Here is a 24,249-nt window from a genome sequence, read left to right on the forward strand (position 1 = left end):
CCCAGACTTTTCCAAATAGTCCCAGATAATAATTAATATCATATTTTTATTGGAAGGGGTTTCTACATTGTGGTTGTCCCCCTGAAGAGGCAGAGAGGAGGAAACTTCCAGAATTTATGGAGTGATCCAGATGAGATAAACATTGATGAGGTAATAAAATGTTTGTAATTGAGTTGCAGATGTTGTAATTTTGTAAAATTTTCATCAAGTTGTTCACTGTCGTTGTTGAAAAAGCTGTTCAAAGTTTAAAGCACATGTTGGTTCAACACAGGGGAGTTGCAGGGTCTGTTGTGATTAACTTAGTGTCATGCGCTTGTCTGTTTTCTGGTTTCTCTAGCTGCTGAGGGAGATTAATGGCACCGGTCGCTCTGTGCGTCTACGGAGGCAGGCGGAGGCAAAATCATACATCAGCGCTCATTTCCAGAATCTTCCAGCTGAATTCAAACTAGGAGACGGACGTGTGTATGGAGCATTCCTAAACCGGCTGCTTGTAAACGGACAGGAGTATGTGTGCTTCGTGCTGGCTATTCTTGAACTGGGCCAGAATGTAAGTCCTTCTTTTCTCTCTCATGTTAGAGTATCTTGGGGTCCATTATGAAAATGTAGTGATTAGATATACTGTGTTAAATAATCATTGTGTGAGCGAATCATTTCTGAGAAAAACATAGCTTCGTTTGAAACATTTAGTAAAGGAGATTATGATGTACTGCTTATTTTTACAGCAGGAATTGTGACATTCAACAGAAAATGTGGGGGCAAAACTTAAAATGCATAAAGCATTTTTGAAAAAACTACAGTAAGAACGATATTTTTGATTTTTGATTGACAGACCGTGTACTCCACGAGTCCATTCTCTGATGCCGTGCTGTTCTCCGATGTTGAGCCACAGCCAATCGTTGACGAGGAGGAGGGGCTTCTATGGGTGGTGGGGCCAGTGCTGGCGGTCATTTTCATTATCAGCATTGTCATCCTCATCCTCCTCTTTAAAAGGTGAGAGAGAAAGAGAATTAAGCAGAAAATGATGGAGAATTTGATTATTTGAATGTAGATTAAATTACATCAAAGGGATGAAGAAATTAAGTGACACATTCATGAAAAACCAGGGAATTGAAACATTTAAAATGGAAAAATAAATTTTTCTAATTTTCTAACTTGTTGTATATTCTAGATATTGCTTGTGTAGAGTTAAACTTAAAACCATGGAGTTTTTTTGTGAATGAATCATTCATTAGAGTCAGTCCTTTTGAATGAATCTCTTGAACGATTCACAAATTAGCCTAAATTGTTGTCGTTTGAATGAAAATCTAAAAGAATGAGAGGGAAATAAAAATGATAGATGCTTTATATTTTACTTCTGCAGAAGCTGATTTTATTTATCCCTAATTCTTTTTTTCTTCCCTCGCTTTATCTGTGCACAAACCAGCAAACCAGACAGGTCTGTGTATTGTGTTTCTCTCTAAATCTAATTACGACCGAAATGCAATATAAACTATTTCCTACTAAGTGAGTGTTGCTTTAATGCTCCTGCATGTGTGATGTTACAGGAAGCGGGCAGAGCTGGAGGGCAGGAAGTGCAGCTTTCCCAGCAGCAGTAAAGCCATGAGTTCCCAGCATCCATCTGACCCAGTGGAACTGCGTAGAATCAACTTCCCAACGGCTGGTAATATACTGATGAAAAGACATGTCACAAACACACTCACATACAGGCACAGAGTGCTCAAGAATCAACTTTCAGTGCCCCTTTGATGCACACACACTGTCGGTATCAACACAGTGTTGTCTCTTTTCTAGGTTTGCGTGCATCTATCATCGGTTATCGACGGTTATCAAGTTAGTTGTGGCTTTTGAAGTCTATATTGACTGTTTAACCCCATTCATATTTATGCAGTAACCGGTTTGGCGTTTTCATCCTCTTAACTCATTTGGCTCATAGCAGTGTTGTATGTGAACACCTGCTGCAGCGTGTGAAGCTTTTCTCTCTCTGCTCTGATTGACGTCACAACCAGCTCACACACACCAGCAAACACTCATACATACACACTTTCAATCATGTTGAACTTTCCATTGTCTTCCCTGTTTTATATTTAGCTAATAATATTTTCTAATCTCCTAACCTCTAAACCCTCACACAAACTTTCTGCATTTTTAGATTTTCATTAAGACATTGTTTAGTGTTTAAGATGTTTCCTTGCCCTCCTTGTGGGGAGATTTAGTCCCCACGATAATGGCAAAAACTGATCTACACACAGACACACACAATTACAGCTAGCTCTCTAAATGGGGACACACCGGAGATGTTTTTACATAAAACACAATATATTACAGATTATAGTAATTCAGTGTTGAATCAATGTTTATCTTGAATTTGTTGAACAGGCAACTATTGCAGACATGAAATAAACTCTTCTCAGTGATATTCTAAATGCAGCAATATTGATTTCTGCTTTTAAGTTTAATTTGATCTGATTCAGCTGTTTCATTGTTTATTTCATCTTGCTTAATACTTCTGACTGTCTTGTAATCTATACCCTCTCCTGTGCACATTCAGTATAGTTCAGATTTTATTTATAGAAATTTTAGAGTGGGATATGAATATCTGTCTGGGTGGAGACCAGTCCCCTCCCACAATCAAAGATAAGTTATATATCATGAAATAATTTAAAAGTTTTCTGTGAGGCTGTTTACTTAGATATAAAATTTGTGTATGTAGGTAAAAAATTACATTCCCTGCATTTTCAATAACCTACAGACTACAATATAAATTCTAAACAATTATTTTTAAATAATTTGATACTTTTTTTTTTAGTTAATAGATGCCTAGTGTATCGTAGAGTGTAAACATGACAATCTTACATTTTGTGAGCTTTTAATTATTGATCAGTTATTTTTGTATATGGATATTAAATGTATAAAACATTAAATAAATAAGTTATATATCATGAAATAATTTAAAAGTTTTCTGTGAGGCTGTTTACTTAGATATAAAATTTGTGTATGTAGGTAAAAAATTACATTCCCTGCATTTTCAATAACCTACAGACTACAATATAAATTCTAAACAATTATTTTTTAATAATTTGATACTTTTTTTTTAGTTAATAGATGCCTAGTGTATCGTAGAGTGTAAACATGACAATCTTACATTTTGTGAGCTTTTAATTATTGATCAGTTATTTTTGTATATGGATATTAAATGTATAAAACATTAAATATATAGTATCCAACTAAAAGTACAACCATTCACAAGTGGCCATTCTATTTAGATTGGTCTAAACCTTCAGTATTATTACATTAAGAAAATTATTAAAGGAGAGTAAATTTTTGTATTTGCCTGTTGTGAATCAATGGTTTTGCTATCTGGGTACAAACAACTACAATACAAACTAACCCCCCCAATAATATTTTAAGAATAAAATAGCATTATGTCTTTTTCTGAGAACTTTTCACTTTTGAAAACACCCTAAAATGAGGTTACGTTAGATTTAACCTACTGTATAAGTAAAAGTCTGTAACTTACTGTAAAAGTCTACTGTATCATTTTTGATACATACATTTCTAAGGCCTCTAAATTATCAACGAGTTTAAAATAATCAAAACTGAAAAACTTCTCCTTTCAGGTCATGGTATATGTTTCTATTTGCTGTGAAATCTTTACTGATTTTTATTAAGTAAACGTGAGAATAACTTGGTAAAGTATCAAGATGAACACTTACTGGACTAAAGCAACTTAAAAAAAAAAAAATCATGCTAAGACGTGAGTGTCAAATATTTTATGTTCCATTATATGTCCACAACTATAACCCCCAAAAATATAGAGCTTTGATCATAAAATTAAGAATTTAAATGAGACTGTCAAACCGATTAATTGCATCAAAAATAAAAGTTTGTGTTTACTTAATATATATGTGTGTGTGTTTGTGTACTGTGTATATTTTTATGTATATAAATATATTTAAGAAAAATGTACATGTGTGCATATATATATATATATATATATATATATATTCATATTTATATATGATTTATATTATACATAAATATAAAAATATATTACATATATTTCTTAGATAAAATAAAATACACATGAATGTGTGTATTTATATATGATATAAATATGCACAGTACACACACACACACACATATTATGTAAACACAAACTTTTCTTTTGAATACAATTAATCGTGATTAATCATTTTGCCAGCACTAATTTAAATATCACTTTAATAAGACATTATTGTGAAATATAGAGTGACAACTGGTATTTACTGTATATGTATTTTAAATAGGTAGTCTGCTATATTGTCATAAAGATCTCATTGATTTACATTACATGCAGACATTCATATTATTTTCTGGCCATACAAATATCAGCAATTGCACCAGATATGCTCAGTTTGGGCCTCTGAATAAAATTTAGGTGTTTTTTCCCTCCTCAGTATGAGCTCCAAATTCTCTTTATTTCATACTCTATAACAGTGGTTCCCAACCCTGGTCCTGGAGGCACCCCAACACTGCACGTTTTGCATGTCTCCTTAAGCCATAAAAGCCTGGTAGGCAAAAACACATTAATTCATTGTCTAAAGTTCCAATAAACTGTTCCATTCAACAACAAAAAAATGCATATATCAGGCTTTACAAGGTTAACTTCTGGTGATATTCTTTTAGCAGTTTTCTCCTCAAAACACATAAACTCATGAACCCTAGTGCTAAAACATAGATGAGATCTCTAACATTCTCTCACACTGCTCAGGGCGCTCAGTCCAGCAGCGTACCGTGTTCTCAGGGTCCGAACTGATGTGATTGTGTGATGTGATTGACAGGCATGACCAGCCACCCTCCAGTGTCCATCTCAGAACTGCCAGCTCACATAGAGAGGATGAAAGCCAATGACAACCTGAGGTTCTCTCAAGAGTATGAGGTCAGATCTCTCACATAAACGCACTTACATTCACACCCCACGGGTGTACATTAAAAACATATTGGCCAGTGAATGATGTATATTGGCACCACATTTTCAGCATACTATAACATGCTTTGAGTTCTTTTTTATGTACTTTTGTTGTGAGAGCACTAATTTCAATGCATAGGCCATGTGATGTTTATAACATGTGAAGTGCAGTATGGGGCTTGTCCAGTGTGATGTGTAATTCATGGCGTGCATCTCTCTTGTAGTCTATTGATCCAGGGCAGCAGTTCTCATGGGAACATTCTAACCTTGAGATTAACAAGCCAAAAAACAGATATGCCAACGTCATCGCCTACGACCATACCAGAGTAGCACTTTCCAACAATGATGGTGAGATTGCGTGTGCTCAGTATGTCAATATTGCTTTTTCTATGTCTGTATTCATGAGAAATAACACATTTTTAATCTTAAAGGGGTATCGTCATGGGAAATCAACTAAGAGAACGTTGTTACCCATTCACATTTATTGCATCTTGCACCATTGCTGCTGGTTATCTCTAAATGTACACATAACTGTACCAGTGTTATTATTGTAAACTAAAACTTACGTTTTTTGGTACATAAAATAAAGCTGAAATAAAATACACATTTTAGATAAACTTAAAAAACTTGGATGCTGCCAACATAATTATCTTGAAAACAAACTGAAATAAGTTAGTAGTAAAATTACTCAAACTAAAACATAAATATTAAAAAGAACTATTTAAAAAAATAAAAAGCGCATAGCAAAATTACTCAAATATTATACAATATGATGACTAAAAACAAAAATAAACACTTAAAAAAGCTAAAATTCTAAAGCTAAAATGTGAATAAGTGCTATAATAGTATAGAAATAATACTAAAATAACACTGACAGGATCACTTCTGATAAATTTGCAGAAGTTAAGAGCTTTGTCCAGCTAATATCCCTTATATTGTTTATTTTTGAGCTGTTTGATTTGTTCAGTTTCTTCCCTTTTTTATTGTATTATTTTTTGGCATTTTTGCTTTATTGCGATAGGACAGTATAGATAGACAGGAAGCAAATTGGTGGACAGAGAGGGATGGCATCAAGATGGGACTCAAACTCGGGTTGCCCGAAGTGCAGCTGTACTAAATTTCGGCTCTGATGCTGCTTCGTCATTTTGAAATATTAGATCCGACACACTACTAATGGAACTGAATTCAATCTTTTATTTACTCCCAAATTTATTTATGAAGAGCATTTAGTTTTTTTCTCTTGTCAGTTTGAAAGTGATGAAGTGTTTGTCATTCCCTCTTGTTATGCAGGTGTTCCTGGTGGTGACTACATCAATGCCAACTTCATAGACGGGTACCGCCGACAGGGCGCATACGTCGCCACCCAGGGCCCCATGCCAGACACGTTTAGTGACTTCTGGAGAATGGTGTGGGAACAACACACAGCAAATATCATCATGATCACCAAACTTGAGGAGAAATCCAGGGTGAGAGCACTAAATCATACAAATACAGACCACACTCAAGTCATGTGCAGTCATACATTTCCAGACAGAAACACATTTCCAAAATCTAGTAAGCATCCTTGCTTTCTACTATAGGCAGCGACATGATTGGTCACTTATGTACAATGCATGCACGCTCTTGGTCATACTAATTGACAGTTATTACCTTCACCAAGAATGGAAACAATAGGAAAGCAAAGTCAAAACCCAAACATTTTAGGCAATTTTGAAATACTGGCAAGGACATGTCCAAGAAAAAGAGTATGTATGGTCACCCTAGTCGTCTACCAGTGTGAGTAAAGTCAGTGGAGCTCACATGATCTGTCTTCTGTGAAGAACAATAGTGGAGTGTAGACATGAAAGAGACGTTAATGTTACTGATTGATTTCACTGTTCCTGACCCCACGCAGGATATAATAAATTCAAAACCATGTCAGAAATTGTTGGCATTCTGAGCATTTTTGATTTGTACTTTTCTAATTGTTCGTCTATAAATTGTCTATACAATTATTATATGCACTACTGCAATGGAACTACAAATGTTTTGCAAGAACAGCGTGAACAATTGATTCCTTGTCAAAATCTTATTTTTGTCTGCAATATATCTTTTTTTTTTTTTATCAGATTTTAAAAAGCTATGGGCATTTATGCAGCCCACCAAAAATGTTAGATGAACTAAAATTTGTTACATTAAAATTTCAAACAGTGTTTGCATCAGGATGCTTAAAATGCTGTTTAGGTAGGCAACTGACTGGATTTTGATACAGAACTACTGAGACACTACAACACTTAATCAAACTCATAAACACACACACACACACACACACACACACATACTAACCATACTAACTTTTTGATCAAACACAGTGATATTTTCTATAATTCTCAGTGAGTCTGTTGTGTGGTGTTACGGAACAGAGTAAGTCTTATGCTGTTTGTCTATTACTCTCCAGATGCCTTCGTATTTCTTCTCAAAGGCAAGACGTCTCACTTGGCTAATTAGACTACTGTCACTTTTCACTTGACTGGTTGATATTCCGTGTCTCACCTCTTTCCTCCTTGTTAACTCTGCCTCATCCCTTTTTTAACACCCACTCTCTCTTTTTCTGATCTGTCTCTTCTCACTTCCTCTTTCCCTCACTGACTTCTGAGACACATTTCGCCAAAGTGTAACTTGAATTTTTGGCTGGTTATCACACTCTCACTGCATGCTGAAATGTACTCTCAAAGGGTGTGTCTCAGTCTATTCCCTAGTATAGAAATAATACTAAAATAACACTGACAGGATCACTTCTGATAAATTTGCAGAAGTTAAGAGCTTTGTCCAGCTAATATCCCTTATATTGTTTATTTTTGAGCTGTTTGATTTGTTCAGTTTCTTCCCTTTTTTATTGTATTATTTTTTGGCATTTTTGCTTTATTGCGATAGGACAGTATAGATAGACAGGAAGCAAATTGGTGGACAGAGAGGGATGGCATCAAGATGGGACTCAAACTCGGGTTGCCCGAAGTGCAGCTGTACTAAATTTCGGCTCTGATGCTGCTTCGTCATTTTGAAATATTAGATCCGACACACTACTAATGGAACTGAATTCAATCTTTTATTTACTCCCAAATTTATTTATGAAGAGCATTTAGTTTTTTTCTCTTGTCAGTTTGAAAGTGATGAAGTGTTTGTCATTCCCTCTTGTTATGCAGGTGTTCCTGGTGGTGACTACATCAATGCCAACTTCATAGACGGGTACCGCCGACAGGGCGCATACGTCGCCACCCAGGGCCCCATGCCAGACACGTTTAGTGACTTCTGGAGAATGGTGTGGGAACAACACACAGCAAATATCATCATGATCACCAAACTTGAGGAGAAATCCAGGGTGAGAGCACTAAATCATACAAATACAGACCACACTCAAGTCATGTGCAGTCATACATTTCCAGACAGAAACACATTTCCAAAATCTAGTAAGCATCCTTGCTTTCTACTATAGGCAGCGACATGATTGGTCACTTATGTACAATGCATGCACGCTCTTGGTCATACTAATTGACAGTTATTACCTTCACCAAGAATGGAAACAATAGGAAAGCAAAGTCAAAACCCAAACATTTTAGGCAATTTTGAAATACTGGCAAGGACATGTCCAAGAAAAAGAGTATGTATGGTCACCCTAGTCGTCTACCAGTGTGAGTAAAGTCAGTGGAGCTCACATGATCTGTCTTCTGTGAAGAACAATAGTGGAGTGTAGACATGAAAGAGACGTTAATGTTACTGATTGATTTCACTGTTCCTGACCCCACGCAGGATATAATAAATTCAAAACCATGTCAGAAATTGTTGGCATTCTGAGCATTTTTGATTTGTACTTTTCTAATTGTTCGTCTATAAATTGTCTATACAATTATTATATGCACTACTGCAATGGAACTACAAATGTTTTGCAAGAACAGCGTGAACAATTGATTCCTTGTCAAAATCTTATTTTTGTCTGCAATATATCTTTTTTTTTTTTTATCAGATTTTAAAAAGCTATGGGCATTTATGCAGCCCACCAAAAATGTTAGATGAACTAAAATTTGTTACATTAAAATTTCAAACAGTGTTTGCATCAGGATGCTTAAAATGCTGTTTAGGTAGGCAACTGACTGGATTTTGATACAGAACTACTGAGACACTACAACACTTAATCAAACTCATAAACACACACACACACACACACACACACACATACTAACCATACTAACTTTTTGATCAAACACAGTGATATTTTCTATAATTCTCAGTGAGTCTGTTGTGTGGTGTTACGGAACAGAGTAAGTCTTATGCTGTTTGTCTATTACTCTCCAGATGCCTTCGTATTTCTTCTCAAAGGCAAGACGTCTCACTTGGCTAATTAGACTACTGTCACTTTTCACTTGACTGGTTGATATTCCGTGTCTCACCTCTTTCCTCCTTGTTAACTCTGCCTCATCCCTTTTTTAACACCCACTCTCTCTTTTTCTGATCTGTCTCTTCTCACTTCCTCTTTCCCTCACTGACTTCTGAGACACATTTCGCCAAAGTGTAACTTGAATTTTTGGCTGGTTATCACACTCTCACTGCATGCTGAAATGTACTCTCAAAGGGTGTGTCTCAGTCTATTCCCTAGTTCTCTTTGGTGGGAATTAGTAAAAATATGTTAAAAGGCATTCTGCTGATATCTAGGGAGTGAACTGTTCAGTGCACTGGAATGATTTTGGCAATAATAAATTCCTCCAAGCGCATCAAAAAAGTCATGTGACTGCGCTATGGGATAGCAAAACCTGACTAACCAGTAGACCGATCTCATTCCACAGCATCTGAAATGTTGTTATGGTCATTCGGAAATGCACGAGCAGTCTGTCATCAAAGTATTTCTGTATAATTGCCTCCCAGAAATGTCTTACATGACTGCATTCCCAAACAGCAGCATCCACCTCCGAAAGCAATGACCGCATTCATTGTGTTTCGTCTGCTCGCTCTGAGGCTCAAGTAATTTATTATTATATATGAAAATTTTTATATTCTCCTACTTTTCTTAGTGATTTATAGTGGCAGTTTATCAGGAAGTGACGGTTTTGTTCTCTTTGACTTGTTGGATGGAAACAATGCTTGTTCGCAAATGTTTTATGCGATATTCCAGTTTTGCACATAAATTAAATTTGCAACTTTGGATGGAAACCCGGCTAATGAGGCAGCCCACTCCCTTGGTAGTGTAATTACTAGTGGACTAGGGAGCGGACTGACACATAACCATGTGAGTACTGTTGTTGATGGAAAGCAGCCAAGCTGAAGAGCAGCTGACTGTCAGCGTTGATCTCAGCTGGTTCTTCAGCTCTCCTCTAATGTCTCCTTTGACATTGAGACATATGCAGCGGTGAGAGGTTTACTAAGTGTCTGCTGAACTGTGTGCAGAATAAATGCGATCAGTACTGGCCCAGCAGAGGCACAGAGACGTACGGATTGATGCAAGTCAATTTACTGGACACGGTGGAGCTTGCGACATACTGCGTCAGGACTTTTGCTCTTTTTAAGGTAATGAAGCAGCAGTGATCAACACATTTTACACTCCCAAAGGTAACCTAATGGCAGGGTCGATCCGTAGGTTTTTTAGAACCTTGACAATTTCATGAAATAGGCCTCACTGGTGTGAACATTGTCATAACATAAAACACAACATTTTTAACATTTATGAGAAAGTGAATGAGAAAATTTGGTACTATAACTTTTTTTCCCATAAATTATTCAGTTTTTTTTAATTCAGTAAATTAGTCCTGCTGTGTGACATTATTAAAAGTACATTCTATTAACTATAAGTAACATTGGAATTACATGTTCACTAACTCTTATTAAAATGTTAGTATACTTAAGACTAGAAGGTTAAGGATAAGTTTATGGTTAGTAGAATAAGTTGACATGTACTTGCAAAATTACTTATATATAAATGTATAAATTATTTAAAGGGGTCATAGGATGCTACATGCGCTTTTACAAGTTGTTTGAACTGAAATGTTTGTTGGCAGTGTGTACACAACCACCCTATAATGATAAAAATCCACCCAGTGTTTTGTTTTTTTATCTGGTTAAATGTTTTCCCCTTTCTCAAATCGAGCCGATCTCAGATGCCTGTCTGTGTGACGTCACATAGACAGGCCCCTCCCACGATAGTTTGATTGACAGTAGCGTTTCAGCACAGACTGGACTGGTGTCTTACCTCAGACACGCTCTGAGTGAGCTATCATCAGTCCGCCATTGTTTCACCGCTGGAGCAGATGTAGACAAGAATGACTCCTTACAAGCAATTGAGGTGTTCTGTTGTTGGATGTAATAATGAACATAGCAGTCGTCATTTACTTCCGACATCTGAGCCGCTGAAGACGCAGTGGATTACATTTGTTTCTGAAGGGAATGCTCCCACGATCTGCCTAAATGCGTCTATGTTCGCGCGAATCATTCATAATCCAGCCTCATCTACAGAAGAAGTGAGTATAATGTTTTGTAATGAATCTTTGCAAATCGCCTTTCCTAATAATGTGCTTATTTAGCAAGTTTCAAGATGAAGGTGGCTGAAGTAAACAGTCTCTCTGAGAGCAGCTCGGAAGAGAGGGGCGGGGTTAGCAGAGCTCATTAACATTTAAAGGGAAATGCTACAAAAACTACTTGATCTGAAAAGAGCTGTTTTTGACAGGGGAAAAACCATTTTTACACTACCATTGAGACATTTTAACCAAACTATGTTACAGACTTTTCATTAAGACCCTAAAGAATCATATCAACTTGTGGAAAATGGGCATCCTATGACCCCTTTAAATACAACATATACAGTATAGAATCACAGCATATATTGAAAATAAACAAATATAATAACTATATACACATACCTCTTAAAGAGCAGATATTTGCAGAAAGTTTTGCAGATGAAATGTTCACTGACATCTTCATCTCCTCGGCAATGTCTGAGTTTCTTGAGAAAATCATGCAAAAGAGTTTTTAAAAATTATGCAATTGAAATTTTGATTATTTATTTATGGTGTTGTTGCTGTAGTTGTCAACTGTTTAAATTATTTGTCATGTTTTTTTGTTTGTCACTGTTATTGTGCTTTGTGTGCTAAATATTGATTACACATTTGATGGGAAATATATTGAATAAAATAACATTGGTGCTTGAATGAGAAGCATTCTCTGACATCTATTCTAGTCTAGTGTAGTCTATTTTAGTATATGGTACTGTACTGTGCTGAATTGTGTTGTTTCTATGTGCAGAGTGGGAGTGGCGAGAAAAGGGAGGTGCGTCAGTTCCAGTTTACAGCATGGCCAGATCAGGGGGTACCTGAACAACCCACTCCCTTCCTGGCCTTCCTCAGACGGGTCAAAGCCTGCAATCCCCCAGACGCTGGACCTATTGTGGTCCACTGCAGGTAACTCGTACAGAATAGAGCAAACACATTTATATCCAGTCAGACATGACAGGGAAATATTCTGAGAAACTTGTTAAGTTTCTTTCGGTACCAATGAAATGTGTTCTTACTCTGTAGAGAGTATCGAATCATTGGCCTAAATTGTGTTGATTATATAAAATTTTTGTTATATCACACAGAATTGAGTTGCAGCTTTTTGCGGAGTGTCTGAGTGTTTTTGTGTGTGTTTTGTTTTGCTTAGACACAACAAAGCAACATTACTACAGTATATACATGCAAGGTTTTTACAAATTAACTGACACAGGGAAAATAAATGACATAAAACCACTGCTTAACTTCCTCGCAAACACTTGCTTGCAACATAACTATAAATTTGAAGAATGTTCTCTTTTTCAAATTGTAGTTGATTTTTTACAGGGTCAGTATAGGTCATTTATGAGTTCTTTTTTTTCTATTAAATAAGTCAAATAATGTTTTTACTATTTCATCTTTTTCATTAACATTTTAACCATTTATAAACAAAACCAAACAAAAGCCCAGCATTTATAACAGTAGAGGTAAAATACATGCAGAAAAGAAGAAAGAAAGAGGAGAAAAATAATAATAATAATCAAATAATGATATTAAAGTGCCCCTATTATTATGGGTAATGAAAGGTTCATATTTTGGTTTTGGGAGTCCCCAACAACAGGTTGGCATGCATGCAAGGTCAAAAAACACTTTCATTGTCTTATAATATGCATTTATTTTTTACCTTATTTGCTCAACGACTCTCAAACGATTCGTTTAACGTTTCATTTTTCCAAACCCCTATTTTGCGTGACGCTAATCTGCATTGATTGGTCTCATTTTCATTTCATCTTGCCTGTAATGCCTGATAAAGCAGCGTTTGTGAGCGCAGTGCTGCTTTGTGTACAGCGTTACCGGGGAAACCGCTATTTTTACGGCACCTAGTGGTAAAGAATGAATTTGCAATTTCATTCAACCAATGCTAAAAGACCAACAAGTGGGCAGGCAATATGCTAATGTTTCATGTTGACGTCAACATGAAACGGCTTGGGATTCGTTTTAAAAACTATTCATTTCAATGATTCAGAGTCGACTCTTTCTTTTGAGAGACAATAACTTTATACATGGTGCACTTTCAGATTTAAAACTTTGCAGGATGTTTTCATTTACTTAGAGCTGTGTTACACACTGCATGAAAGGTCATTTTCAAAAATCCATAATAGGGGCACTTTAAAATATAACATAATTAATAATTAAATTAAATAAAAATGTATATAATTTCAATATATATATTTGTCTATATCTGTCTAATGATTTTATTCTATGAAACTGTTCAGTGAGAGAAAATCGCTAAATCATTTTCACACATCAGTAATTTTTATACAACCATTATGCTGGAATATATGCTAATTTGAGTGCTTGTGACAAGTATTCTCTCTCTCTCTCAGTGCTGGTGTGGGCCGAACGGGCTGCTTCATTGTGATTGATGCCATGTTGGAGCGTGTGAAGCAGGAGAAGACGATAGATATTTATGGTCACGTGACTCTGATGCGATCTCAGCGAAACTACATGGTGCAGACAGAGGAGCAGTACGTCTTTATTTATGATGCACTGCTGGAGGCTGTTTCCTGCGGCAACACAGAGGTTCCGGCACGGAATCTTTATTCCTACATCCAGACACTGTCACAGACAGAACCGCCGGAGCACATCAGCGGAATGGAGCAGGAATTTAAAGTCAGTACTTCCCATGAATGTAACATATATTTGTTACTTTTTTCAGTAACAAATTAACTGAAACTGTAACAGTTAAAATAGTAAAAACTGAAAAAACTGAATAAAAATATACATTTTAAAAGGAACAGACCACAACACTGTTACAGCTTTTTCATTAGTTCCATTTGTCTTATAAATAATATATAAAATACTCTATTGTCTCCTGTTGCTAGCAGTTGTATGTTGCTTTGTAATTAGCCTGTTCATAAAATTTAAATGTTGTTTATTTCTTTTTTCTGTATCCCTTTTTCAGCGCTTAGCTAATGCCAAAGCACATAACTCCCGATTCGTCAGTGCCAGCCTTCCATGCAATAAGTTCAAAAACCGATTGGTAAATATCATGCCATATGAGACCACACGTGTGTGTCTGCAGCCAATCAGAGGAGTGGAGGGCTCAGACTATGTCAATGGCAGTTTTATAGATGGCTACAGGTACATTGTGATCTTTCTTTTTTATAGATGTATTAGTAAAAATAAAACAGCACATCCACAAAACAAGTACACATCAACATTTGCAAGAAAGCCGGTGAAAATCTCAGTTCTTGACGTTTTTATTTCCTTCTCGTCACTCTAGGCAACAGAGGGCGTATATTGCGACTCAGGGGCCGCTGGCGGAGACAGTTGAAGATTACTGGCGAATGCTTTGGGAACATAATTCTACTATAGTAGTTATGCTTACTAAACTCAGAGAAATGGGAAGGGTTAGTTCACATACACATATACACGTCAGTGGTGTTTACTGTGATTGGTTGCTAATCAGTGTTATCTTAGTATTTATATACAATTTATAAATATTTTTAATTAGCTTTTAAGTTTTTATTTTCAGTTTTCATTTTAATTTGTAGTCATTTTGTCTTTTTTTTTCTTTTTAAATATGACTATTTGGGTTTCATTTGTTTCTATTTCTATTTATGTTTTAGTTTTATTTTTAACTGAGATCCAAATAGTATGTTTAGTGCTTCAACTTAGTTGTTTAAAGGGGTCCTATTATGCTCTTTTACAAAGTCTTGATTTTGTTTTGGGGGTGTACTAGAACAGGCTCTCACACTAGGTTGTTCGAAAAACATATCATATTTCACATTATTTTACATTATTACAACACCTCTGTCCCCAGTCTGGCACGAACGGCTCGAATAGTTTCTGTATCAAATGAAGGCCCGCCTTCTGAAATACGAAATGTGTTGTGATTGGTTAGCTGGGCCAGTGTGTGCTGTGATTGGTTAGCTGGGCCAGTGTGTGTTGTGATTGGCAGCATAGCCGCCTGCGAGCTTCATTTTAAATATTGCATCAAAATCAAATCAATTTGAGCGCGATTTAACCCAGAAGATTGTAACCACTCTACGTTCGTCTGCCTTGTGAAAACTAGCATGTCTCCGACATAATGATAACACTCGTTGCCTTCTCTAGTGCAGCTCAACCAGGTCTCGTCCCATTCGTCGATATTTGTGATATCACAAATCCTGGAAAATATGTCCAATAGTCCAAACGAGTCGTTCGTTGTAGTTTTTGAAACGTGATTTCTGTTAAATAAAATATCCCCTTTTGAAGTGGACTTTGAGCTTTGTAACTTTGCAGAACTTTTTTATGCTCAAACAGCAACATTACAGACTAACTAAAGTTGAAAAAGTGAAAAAACATAATAGGACCCCTTTAAGTTTCACTTTTTCGTCTGATACTTATATTTAATTTCAGCTGCATTTTACTTTTGAATAACGATAGTAACACTGATGAATGTGTGAACGTTTTTCTAATGCAGGAGAAATGTCATCAGTACTGGCCATCTGACAGGTCAGCACGCTATCAGTACTTTGTGGTGGATCCCATGGCGGAGTACAACATGCCTCAGTATATACTCCGAGAGTTTAAGGTCACAGATGCAAGGGTATGCCAAGCACTCATTAAAACCTTTAAGCTTTCCATGCTCATGAAAACCTGGAATAAACTCTTTTTTTTTATTCTGGAAACAAATATTATATTGTGAGTATACATTTTCCTACTGTAATGTACATATTCTACAAATCAAATTTTTTAAAGTAATTTTTGTGTATAACTTGCATTAGTTCTGTTAAATGCTTTGAGTCGTTTCTTTGGAATGATTCAGTCAAAATGATTGATTTTTATTATTCAGTATCACAGGGATTTTTACAGCATAAAAAGCTAGGTTTTCTCACTTACACTTTATAAAACTTTCATTCAAAACATTAAATAATGTTACTACATTATATGATGCTTGAAAGTCATTAGCTGGCAAATTAGAAATGATTTATTAGTTGGAACTATCATGAAAGTGTAATACAATTCCATGGTTTATATAACTTCTCCGCAGACCTCTGGTTGAAATGCTGCCACTCTCTGTCTCTCATGACGTGTCTCTTGCTCCTAGGACGGCCAATCCAGAACAGTCCGGCAGTTTCAGTTCACAGACTGGCCAGAGCAGGGCGTGCCAAAATCTGGTGAAGGCTTCATTGATTTTATCGGTCAAGTGCACAAAACAAAAGAGCAGTTTGGTCAGGATGGACCGATCACAGTACATTGCAGGTGAGGAGAATTATTGCGAAGGAATTTAGGATGGATTTGATCCTTTTTTTCCTTTTATGTGTTTAGTGACACAAAATATAGTCAGGGTTTATTTTGCAATAATGATTGGTTGACTGTGCATTCGCTTTTATTGCAAGGTTACCTACCAAATAAATAAAATGGAAATTAAATATATAGATTTGAGTCAAAATTACTCGGTTCAGGTCATCAAAAATTTAATAATTCAAATGACCAATCAGAGTCAAGCTGTGAAATAAAATGAATGAATTCACATTATAGTATTTAATGTATTACTCGATGTCACATTTTCTGTGCAGTGCTGGTGTTGGGAGGACAGGTGTATTTATCACTCTGAGTATAGTATTGGAGAGGATGCGTTATGAAGGAGTGGTTGACATCTTCCAGACTGTCAAAATGTTGCGCACTCAAAGACCAGCAATGGTGCAGACAGAGGTAAGCTTGCACACTGCAACCCACATGAGGCAGTATTCATGTCTTTCTATCCATACTACTCATAATTCTGTAATTCCTTTAGACTAGTACAAGTTAACAATTTTTCTAACGACTGCACATAATTTTGTTGAATATTAAAATGCTTTTTCATTTCGGAACTAAACATGCAAAGCCATTTGTAGGTTGATTCGCCATAAAAGTATAAAATGTGTCTGTAATGCTTTCAGCATTGCTGTATTTTGTAACTCTGGCTCGAACAATGGCATGCCATGTGTTTCTCGTTATTGTGACATTATATCTCAATTTATTTCTTATAACTGTGGCTTTATTACAAATTATTGTGACTTTCACATAGTTTTCTTTATTACATTATATCTCATAATTATTATTTTATTTCTTACAGTTGACTTTCTCATTATTTCTCCCACTTTGTTGCTCATAATTGCATCTGATCCCTACAATTCTGACTTTATATCTCGTAATTACAGCTTTGTTTTTCACGTGAATTTATAGCACACAATTGCAATTATTTTTCATAATTCTGACATAATTCTTATAGTTGTGTTATTTCTTATTATTGCTACTTTATATCTCACAACTGTGGCTTTATATTCATAAATGACTTTATTTCTTCCAGTTATGATAATTCTCTTTATTGTTAGTACTTTATAGCTCATAATTGCATCTATTTCAACCAACTGTGACTTTATATTTCATAATTACAACTTTATTTTTTATAATTATGAATTTATTTCTCATTATTGACTTTATATCTCATAGTTGGCTATTTCTTTCAAATGTTCACTTTATTACTTCTAATAAATGTGATTTTATCTCTCATAATTGTAACTTCATATCTCACAGTTGTCACTTAAAATTGTGACTATTTCTCATAACTGTCTTTTCATATTTCAAAATTGCAATTTTATTGTTATTACTTTATAGCTCATAATTGCATCTATTTCAACCAACTGTGACTTTATATTTCATAATTACATCTTAATTTTTTATAATTATGAATTTATTTCTCATTATTGACTTTATATCTCATAGTTGGCTATTTCTTTCAAATGTTCACTTTATTACTTCTAATAAATGTGATTTTATCTCTCATAATTGTAACTTCATATCTCACAGTTGTCACTTAAAATTGTGACTATTTCTCATAACTGTCTTTTCATATTTCAAAATTGCAATTTTATTTTTTACCAAACAGCTTTCAATAGTGTACTAATCAGCAGTCTGAGATTCGGCTCAAATGATGTGGGTGTGTGTGTGTGTGTGTATGTGTATGTGTATGTGTATGTGTATGTTGTCACTTAAAATTGTGACTATTTCTCATAACTGTCTTTTCATATTTCAAAATTGCAATTTTAATTTTACCAAACAGCTTTCAATAGTGTACTAATCAGCAGTCTGAGATTCGGCTCAAATGATGTGTGTGTGTGTGTGTGTGTGTGTGTGTGTGTGTGTCCTCCACAGGAGCAGTACCAGTTCTGCTATCGAGCAGCGCTGGAATACCTGGGCAGTTTTGATCACTATGCAACATAAAACCTTCCCCTGGACCTAGGGCCACATCATTACACACCGAGACCTGCGTCTGATCAACCTGACAGCCTCTTTCTGTTGCCCACAGCTCAAGAGTCTGTTTGATTTCTCCCGACAGCACACAATTTAATAGCCAGACAGGGAGGGCATCTGGGATACAGAATTGTCACAACAAATTGTAGCTCCAATCATATAGCTGAAAGTAGTCAAGTCATATTTGAGGTGGAGTAAAACTCTGGCAACCGGCCAGCAGATCCAATGAAATCGCAGGAATCCAACAATGTGCTGTCTGGACCAATTCAACAGACCAAAAACGAGGGAGGAAACAACAATCAAGCAGTTTGATGGTATTTTTTTACTTATCATAATTGATTCAACACCAGAACACCCCCCCCCCCCCCCCCCCCCCCCCCCCCCCAGTCCGGGTTTAGAGTTTCCACTGTTTTTGTCACCAGTTGTATAGTGGATCCACCAACTCACTAAAGTGATACATACAAAATGAAATTCAACGACACCCTAAGTATTGGTGCTTATGCCAGTATCCTGTCCGTTTATCTGTAGCACACACACATAGATATATACACATAGATCCATAGCTATCACAGATTTAAGACAAGGAAAAATAACAAGCTGAAAATGGAGATTTGTCTCAAAAACTGTGCAATATTGAACGTGAAGCGCACCTTCAAGTTTAAAACCACTCAAGTATTAGAGATATTCTCACTGTAATTATATTGTCTCATTAATCCTATATGATATAAAGTATCAAACAAAACGTTATTATGCATATTAGCACATTATATAAAAAAATTGTCAATGTACTGAGTGATATTTATACTATGTGAGTGAGGTACTTGTTCAGCGCACATAAGTTACGAAAAGTACTGATTGCAGTAATATTTAAAAAGGATTTTTCTTTTTCACTAAACTTACCAAAACAACTATTTACATGCTTTCAATCAGGATTGGAAGATCAAATGTTGCCCTCTAAACATGAGGTGACACGTTTAAAACAATAGCATAATGGATCATCTGACACTGCTAGTGCCTTATCATAGTCACGTTTAAAATGGTTCGCTATTAAAGTTAAATGTTCCACATTTATGGATATGAACCTGCTTTTATGTTTAAAAAAAATATAAACCTGACGTAAATACAGTTACATCCTCCAGAGTCAATTTTAATATATAATATATTTCACACCAAGACCAATTTTAAGTACCAGGGTGGTTTATTCATTCAAGTGAAGTACTGCCAAGATGACTAGACAATTATATTACTGAAAGCCAATATGTGTCCATTTTTGAGAGGACACACATTTATTGTATCTATATTGGGCCAAGAGAACGGCATATCCCATTACATATATGATAGCGATTATATTAAAAATCATTTGTATTTGAAATTATAATGGAGTATAGAACAGGAAATAGTTTTCTCGCTTTCAGTCCATACCGCTGCAGGAAACGTGCATTTCTAACTGTTAATGTCTGCATTCTTGTTGATCAGCGTTGTGATCGTATCAGTGATGTTAAGTGTGTTAACATCAACAAAAAGAACATTTTTCATGCTGGTGAGGACGCATTCGAAAGGGGGATTTTAAAAGCCAGAGCTAGTTGAACTATATTACTTTTTAAAAGACTTTTCACTTGAAGTTTGAGGTCCAGATTTTGATTCATAAAACATTGCATGATCAATTAGATCTACAACTTTGGGAACAAACTCGCACATAGAAATGGCCCTATTGTGTCTATATCAATATCATGGACCGTAACAGTCGTATGGTTATGGTTTTGGATATGACTGCACTCTTGTTCTATGCACTAACCCTTACTATTTCTTCAACACAGAATGTTATTTGTATTGAATGAGATGAATTTCACAGTGTGTGCATGTTAAGAGAAACACAAGTTTTGGTTCCAAAGCCTAAGACAATATGTGCATATTGTTATTGTTGAAAACTTTAGATGACAGGGTGGTTTAATATGAGTGGTTTTCCTTCTAGTCCAGTGGTAATAGTCATCATTCAGTAATTCCAAGAAAGTCTGGTCACTGCGAACTTCAGCTCATTTTACATTCGGTGTAAAGAAATGTGTTCCTTTCTTTGCAGCATCTTTGTGTACTTTTTTTTTTTTAACCAGAGTTGAAACGGTTTTGTATTTGAAATCTAACATGCAAATCCTCCATTATCTACCTTCTCCATATTGTTACACTTTACAACCAAGTTTCAGGGTTTTTCAAATTTGAAAGTAGCCATGCTTATATTTTCAAGAGGATATCAATTAGCGTTTATTTGATGGGAAATTCTATGCTAATCTGTTAGTGTTTTGATGGGGGGGGGGGGATTAAAAATCATCTATTTTCCAGTGCATGACAGTCCCCATTTGTACAGATGCGAAGGCACCATCCGATTTTGATGAATCATGACATTGTTTCATGTGGAAAAATAAACTAGCACAATCTATATCATGTAATCTGACCAAATATGCATTGTATCACCATTTTCATATTGTCGAACGTTGTGAGTGGTTTTACAATTTCACCCATCAATTAATGTGAAACACAAAAGGGAAATCTTTTACCTCTGATTTTGTAGTAAATGTAAATATTTCAGAGGATGTTTTCTTTTTTTAATTTTCCTACTTTATGTTGTAAGGACAGGTGTGTGAAAATACAATTGTAATGGAAAAATTTTATTTGTTACAAATAAAACGGTAAGAATTGTCCAACGAGTCATTATTTGTCCATGCTTCATGATCAGTGATTAGTTTATATTGACCAGCAAAAATATTCAAGAAAACGCAAATATCTGTATCATCTTTGATACACAACTTAAGGCTTTTAAATGAGCAATATTATCAAAACTTTACTGAGACCGAGAGAGAAAAAAACTTCTACAGGCCTTCTGATTTATAGCTTATACTTTTTAGTATCATTTTTACTTTATCATTTGTCCAACTTTAGGTTATAATATTTTTTTTTAATGTCAAATCTTTACTGATTTTTATAATGTAAATGTAAGCGTACATTTTACATTATTAGTAATATTTCAAGTTGGAACACTTACTGGACTGACACAAATAATTTTTAGGGAAAAAATCATGTTAAAATGTATCAAATATGATGCACAAGACTTAAGTAATAACAATTTGTACATCTCTTATTCATCATTGTATTGCATTGCATTACATGTTTTGCCCTAAAATAAAAAATGTGAGCTTTGAGTTTAAAACTAAGCATTTAAATATCATCTTACTAAGACATTATTTAACAACTGATATTTCTATGCATTTTATGTAAGTAGTCTGCTATACTGTTATATAATCCCATTGATTTACTATCAGAATTTCATCTTATTTTTTACTTGGACAACAAGCTTTTCCGGAAAAAACAGTTGTTAGCGCCCAGTTTAACAATGAGTATACTTTACAATATAATAATGACAATATTATAAACCAATGCCATTAAGACAATCTTAACAATGGAGTAACCTTTTTTAGTTTTAGTAAATTTGGATTCAATTTTGTGTCAAAATTAATTTAATGTAAAGAATATGTATATCTCATTTGCTATTAAACTGATGCATTGCAGCATTATAGCCATTTTTAAATTTAAATAAATGGAGAATATTTTATTTTAACAATGTCTGGAGTGCTGGTAAGATTTTATATTAATTCCAGGCACTTTTATAGGGCCTTAAAGAAGCTGAGAAACACATTCACCTAATGAACAACAAAACCACTTTAGAATTCTTGTGCAACTTTCTGCTGGAATTGCACCCAAACAAATCTCTTTGGTTCCAAGCCTCAATTTGATTGTTTTGCCAATCAAAACTATTTACTACTTTTGTGTGTGAAGCTTTCAAATCAGCAATCGGGTCCAAAGTGAGACCAGTCAAAGCAATGTGCTGTTTGGCTCAAACAAACACCAAATTGCAGCCAATTCTGAAATAAATCACTCCTTTGACAAGGGTTATATATTTCAATAGTCATTGTTTCACGTTTCAATTCTTGTCAACTCATTTTAACACAAACACATGCTCAGTTTCAGAATAATATTCATGTTTACTATGATACTGCAGATGTCGGGTAAAAAGGCCATTACTCAATCACAAGAACTTCGGGCACCAAAATAAGGAAAAAAAATAAAGTAAAAACACTCACTTCGCATTCCTGACTGCTTTAATAAATCAGAGCCAAGTGTGTCTTTTCCACTTGGACTCATTCAAGCAGGAATCAGCTGTATAAAACAGTCAAGCACATTCTGCACACCTGCATTGGATAAGTCAGTCAACAAGTAAACATTAGACGAGTGGGACGTTCACACATTCACTACCATCTGTCATCATACAAGCATTGATATTCAAGGAGAAAGCATTCCAAAGTTCTCCCAAAGATGACGTGATTTTTATCTAATCACAACATTCAAGTTCATATCCTATTGTTTTTTTTTCTTTTTGGTTTTCTTACATGTAAAACCTCTGTCTGTCTTTTGATTGGCAAATAGTTAAAAACTGTTCGTGGCAGCCATGCTGATCGGTAACATGTTTGTTTCAGTCTTGGCCCTTTAACAGTTCACAGAGTATGAAAAAAGTTCTGCCACAGGCATCTGGAAAAATAACAGATTTTATCTCCCAAAACACAATGATGAGTAACAATTCCACACTGAACTGAATGAGGGGAAAAAAAAGATCAGTCTTTTGTTACACGGTTTGATTTCTTTAGCTTATCCGTTCATTTTTTCGTACCAACATTCAAATTTCAATACTGCTGAAGTTCTACAAAGGCATAAATAAAAACAGAGTATAATACAGGATGCTGTATAAAATTTGAAATAAAATTTGTATACTTTGTTTTTTGGAAATGATAATTACCAGAGAGGCAAATGACGTTTTTGAGAGCAGGAAAACACCAAGTATACCCCTGAGATTAAAATTAATTCCCTATATGCATGTGAGACCAGTCTACTCATTGCCTGAAACTACACATTGCGCTACGGAAAACTTGGAAGGCACAAAAACTGGGGTTTTCTGACCCCAAGACTCCACACACACACACACACACACACACACACACACACAGCTGAAGACCCCAGTTCACTCGTAACAAATGACTCCAACACTTCACATCAGTACGAAACACTTAAAAGATAATCACGGTAACAGAATCAGTGTCCGTGTGGGTCAGGATACTTCAACTTGGGGCCTGCAGTGGAAGGAGATTTTCAAAACGAGTAGAAATAAAAAAAGACCAGCTGAGTCAAAAGTCAAAGTTCATACTTTAGAGGGAGCAAGGCAGTGATTGAAGGTTAAGGGCCAGAATTCAGAGAGAATCTTCACAGTTGAGATGCTCTGCGAATGATGGATGGCCTGCATTAAGGCTGGATAATCATAGATTACGGTTAGATGAAAATCAAAACTGCAGAACCAGAACAGTCACCAAGACATACCTTATATATAGCATAGTTGTGTTCCTCCTCCTCTTTCATTTTGTTTTAACCCCACATATACTTGTATTCTTTATATGTATATATATATATATATATGTATGTGTATATATATAT

At 35.3% G+C, this 24,249-nt stretch overlaps 1 protein-coding gene across 5 annotated transcripts in view; it reads left to right on the plus strand.

Annotated features, from left to right (window-relative positions):
* Positions 1-19,082, plus strand: part of LOC107551589 (receptor-type tyrosine-protein phosphatase delta-like) — a 37,938-nt gene extending 18,856 nt beyond the window's left edge. For 4 of the 5 annotated variants that reach the window (XM_016233257.1, XM_016233254.1, XM_016233255.1 and 1 more), the window contains 18 exons: positions 57-150; positions 338-547; positions 830-990; positions 1,424-1,435; positions 1,545-1,660; positions 4,821-4,918; positions 5,173-5,296; positions 6,239-6,414; positions 9,278-9,301; positions 10,364-10,483; positions 12,212-12,366; positions 13,824-14,109; positions 14,402-14,580; positions 14,723-14,849; positions 15,905-16,030; positions 16,532-16,686; positions 17,004-17,139; positions 18,622-19,082. In XM_016233257.1, the coding sequence (XP_016088743.1) occupies positions 57-150; positions 338-547; positions 830-990; positions 1,424-1,435; positions 1,545-1,660; positions 4,821-4,918; positions 5,173-5,296; positions 6,239-6,414; positions 9,278-9,301; positions 10,364-10,483; positions 12,212-12,366; positions 13,824-14,109; positions 14,402-14,580; positions 14,723-14,849; positions 15,905-16,030; positions 16,532-16,686; positions 17,004-17,139; positions 18,622-18,690 (2,368 nt within the window). In that variant the 3' untranslated portion in view covers positions 18,691-19,082. The remainder of the gene's footprint in view (positions 1-56; positions 151-337; positions 548-829; positions 991-1,423; positions 1,436-1,544; positions 1,661-4,820; positions 4,919-5,172; positions 5,297-6,238; positions 6,415-9,277; positions 9,302-10,363; positions 10,484-12,211; positions 12,367-13,823; positions 14,110-14,401; positions 14,581-14,722; positions 14,850-15,904; positions 16,031-16,531; positions 16,687-17,003; positions 17,140-18,621) is intronic. The other variant, XM_016233256.1, reaches the window with a different exon arrangement.
* The last annotated feature ends 5,167 nt before the right edge of the window (positions 19,083-24,249 follow it).

The sequence above is a fragment of the Sinocyclocheilus grahami genome, unplaced genomic scaffold, assembly GCF_001515645.1.
Source record: "Sinocyclocheilus grahami isolate Dianchi unplaced genomic scaffold, SAMN03320097.WGS_v1.1 scaffold427.1, whole genome shotgun sequence".
Classification (NCBI taxonomy): Eukaryota; Metazoa; Chordata; class Actinopteri; order Cypriniformes; family Cyprinidae; genus Sinocyclocheilus; species Sinocyclocheilus grahami.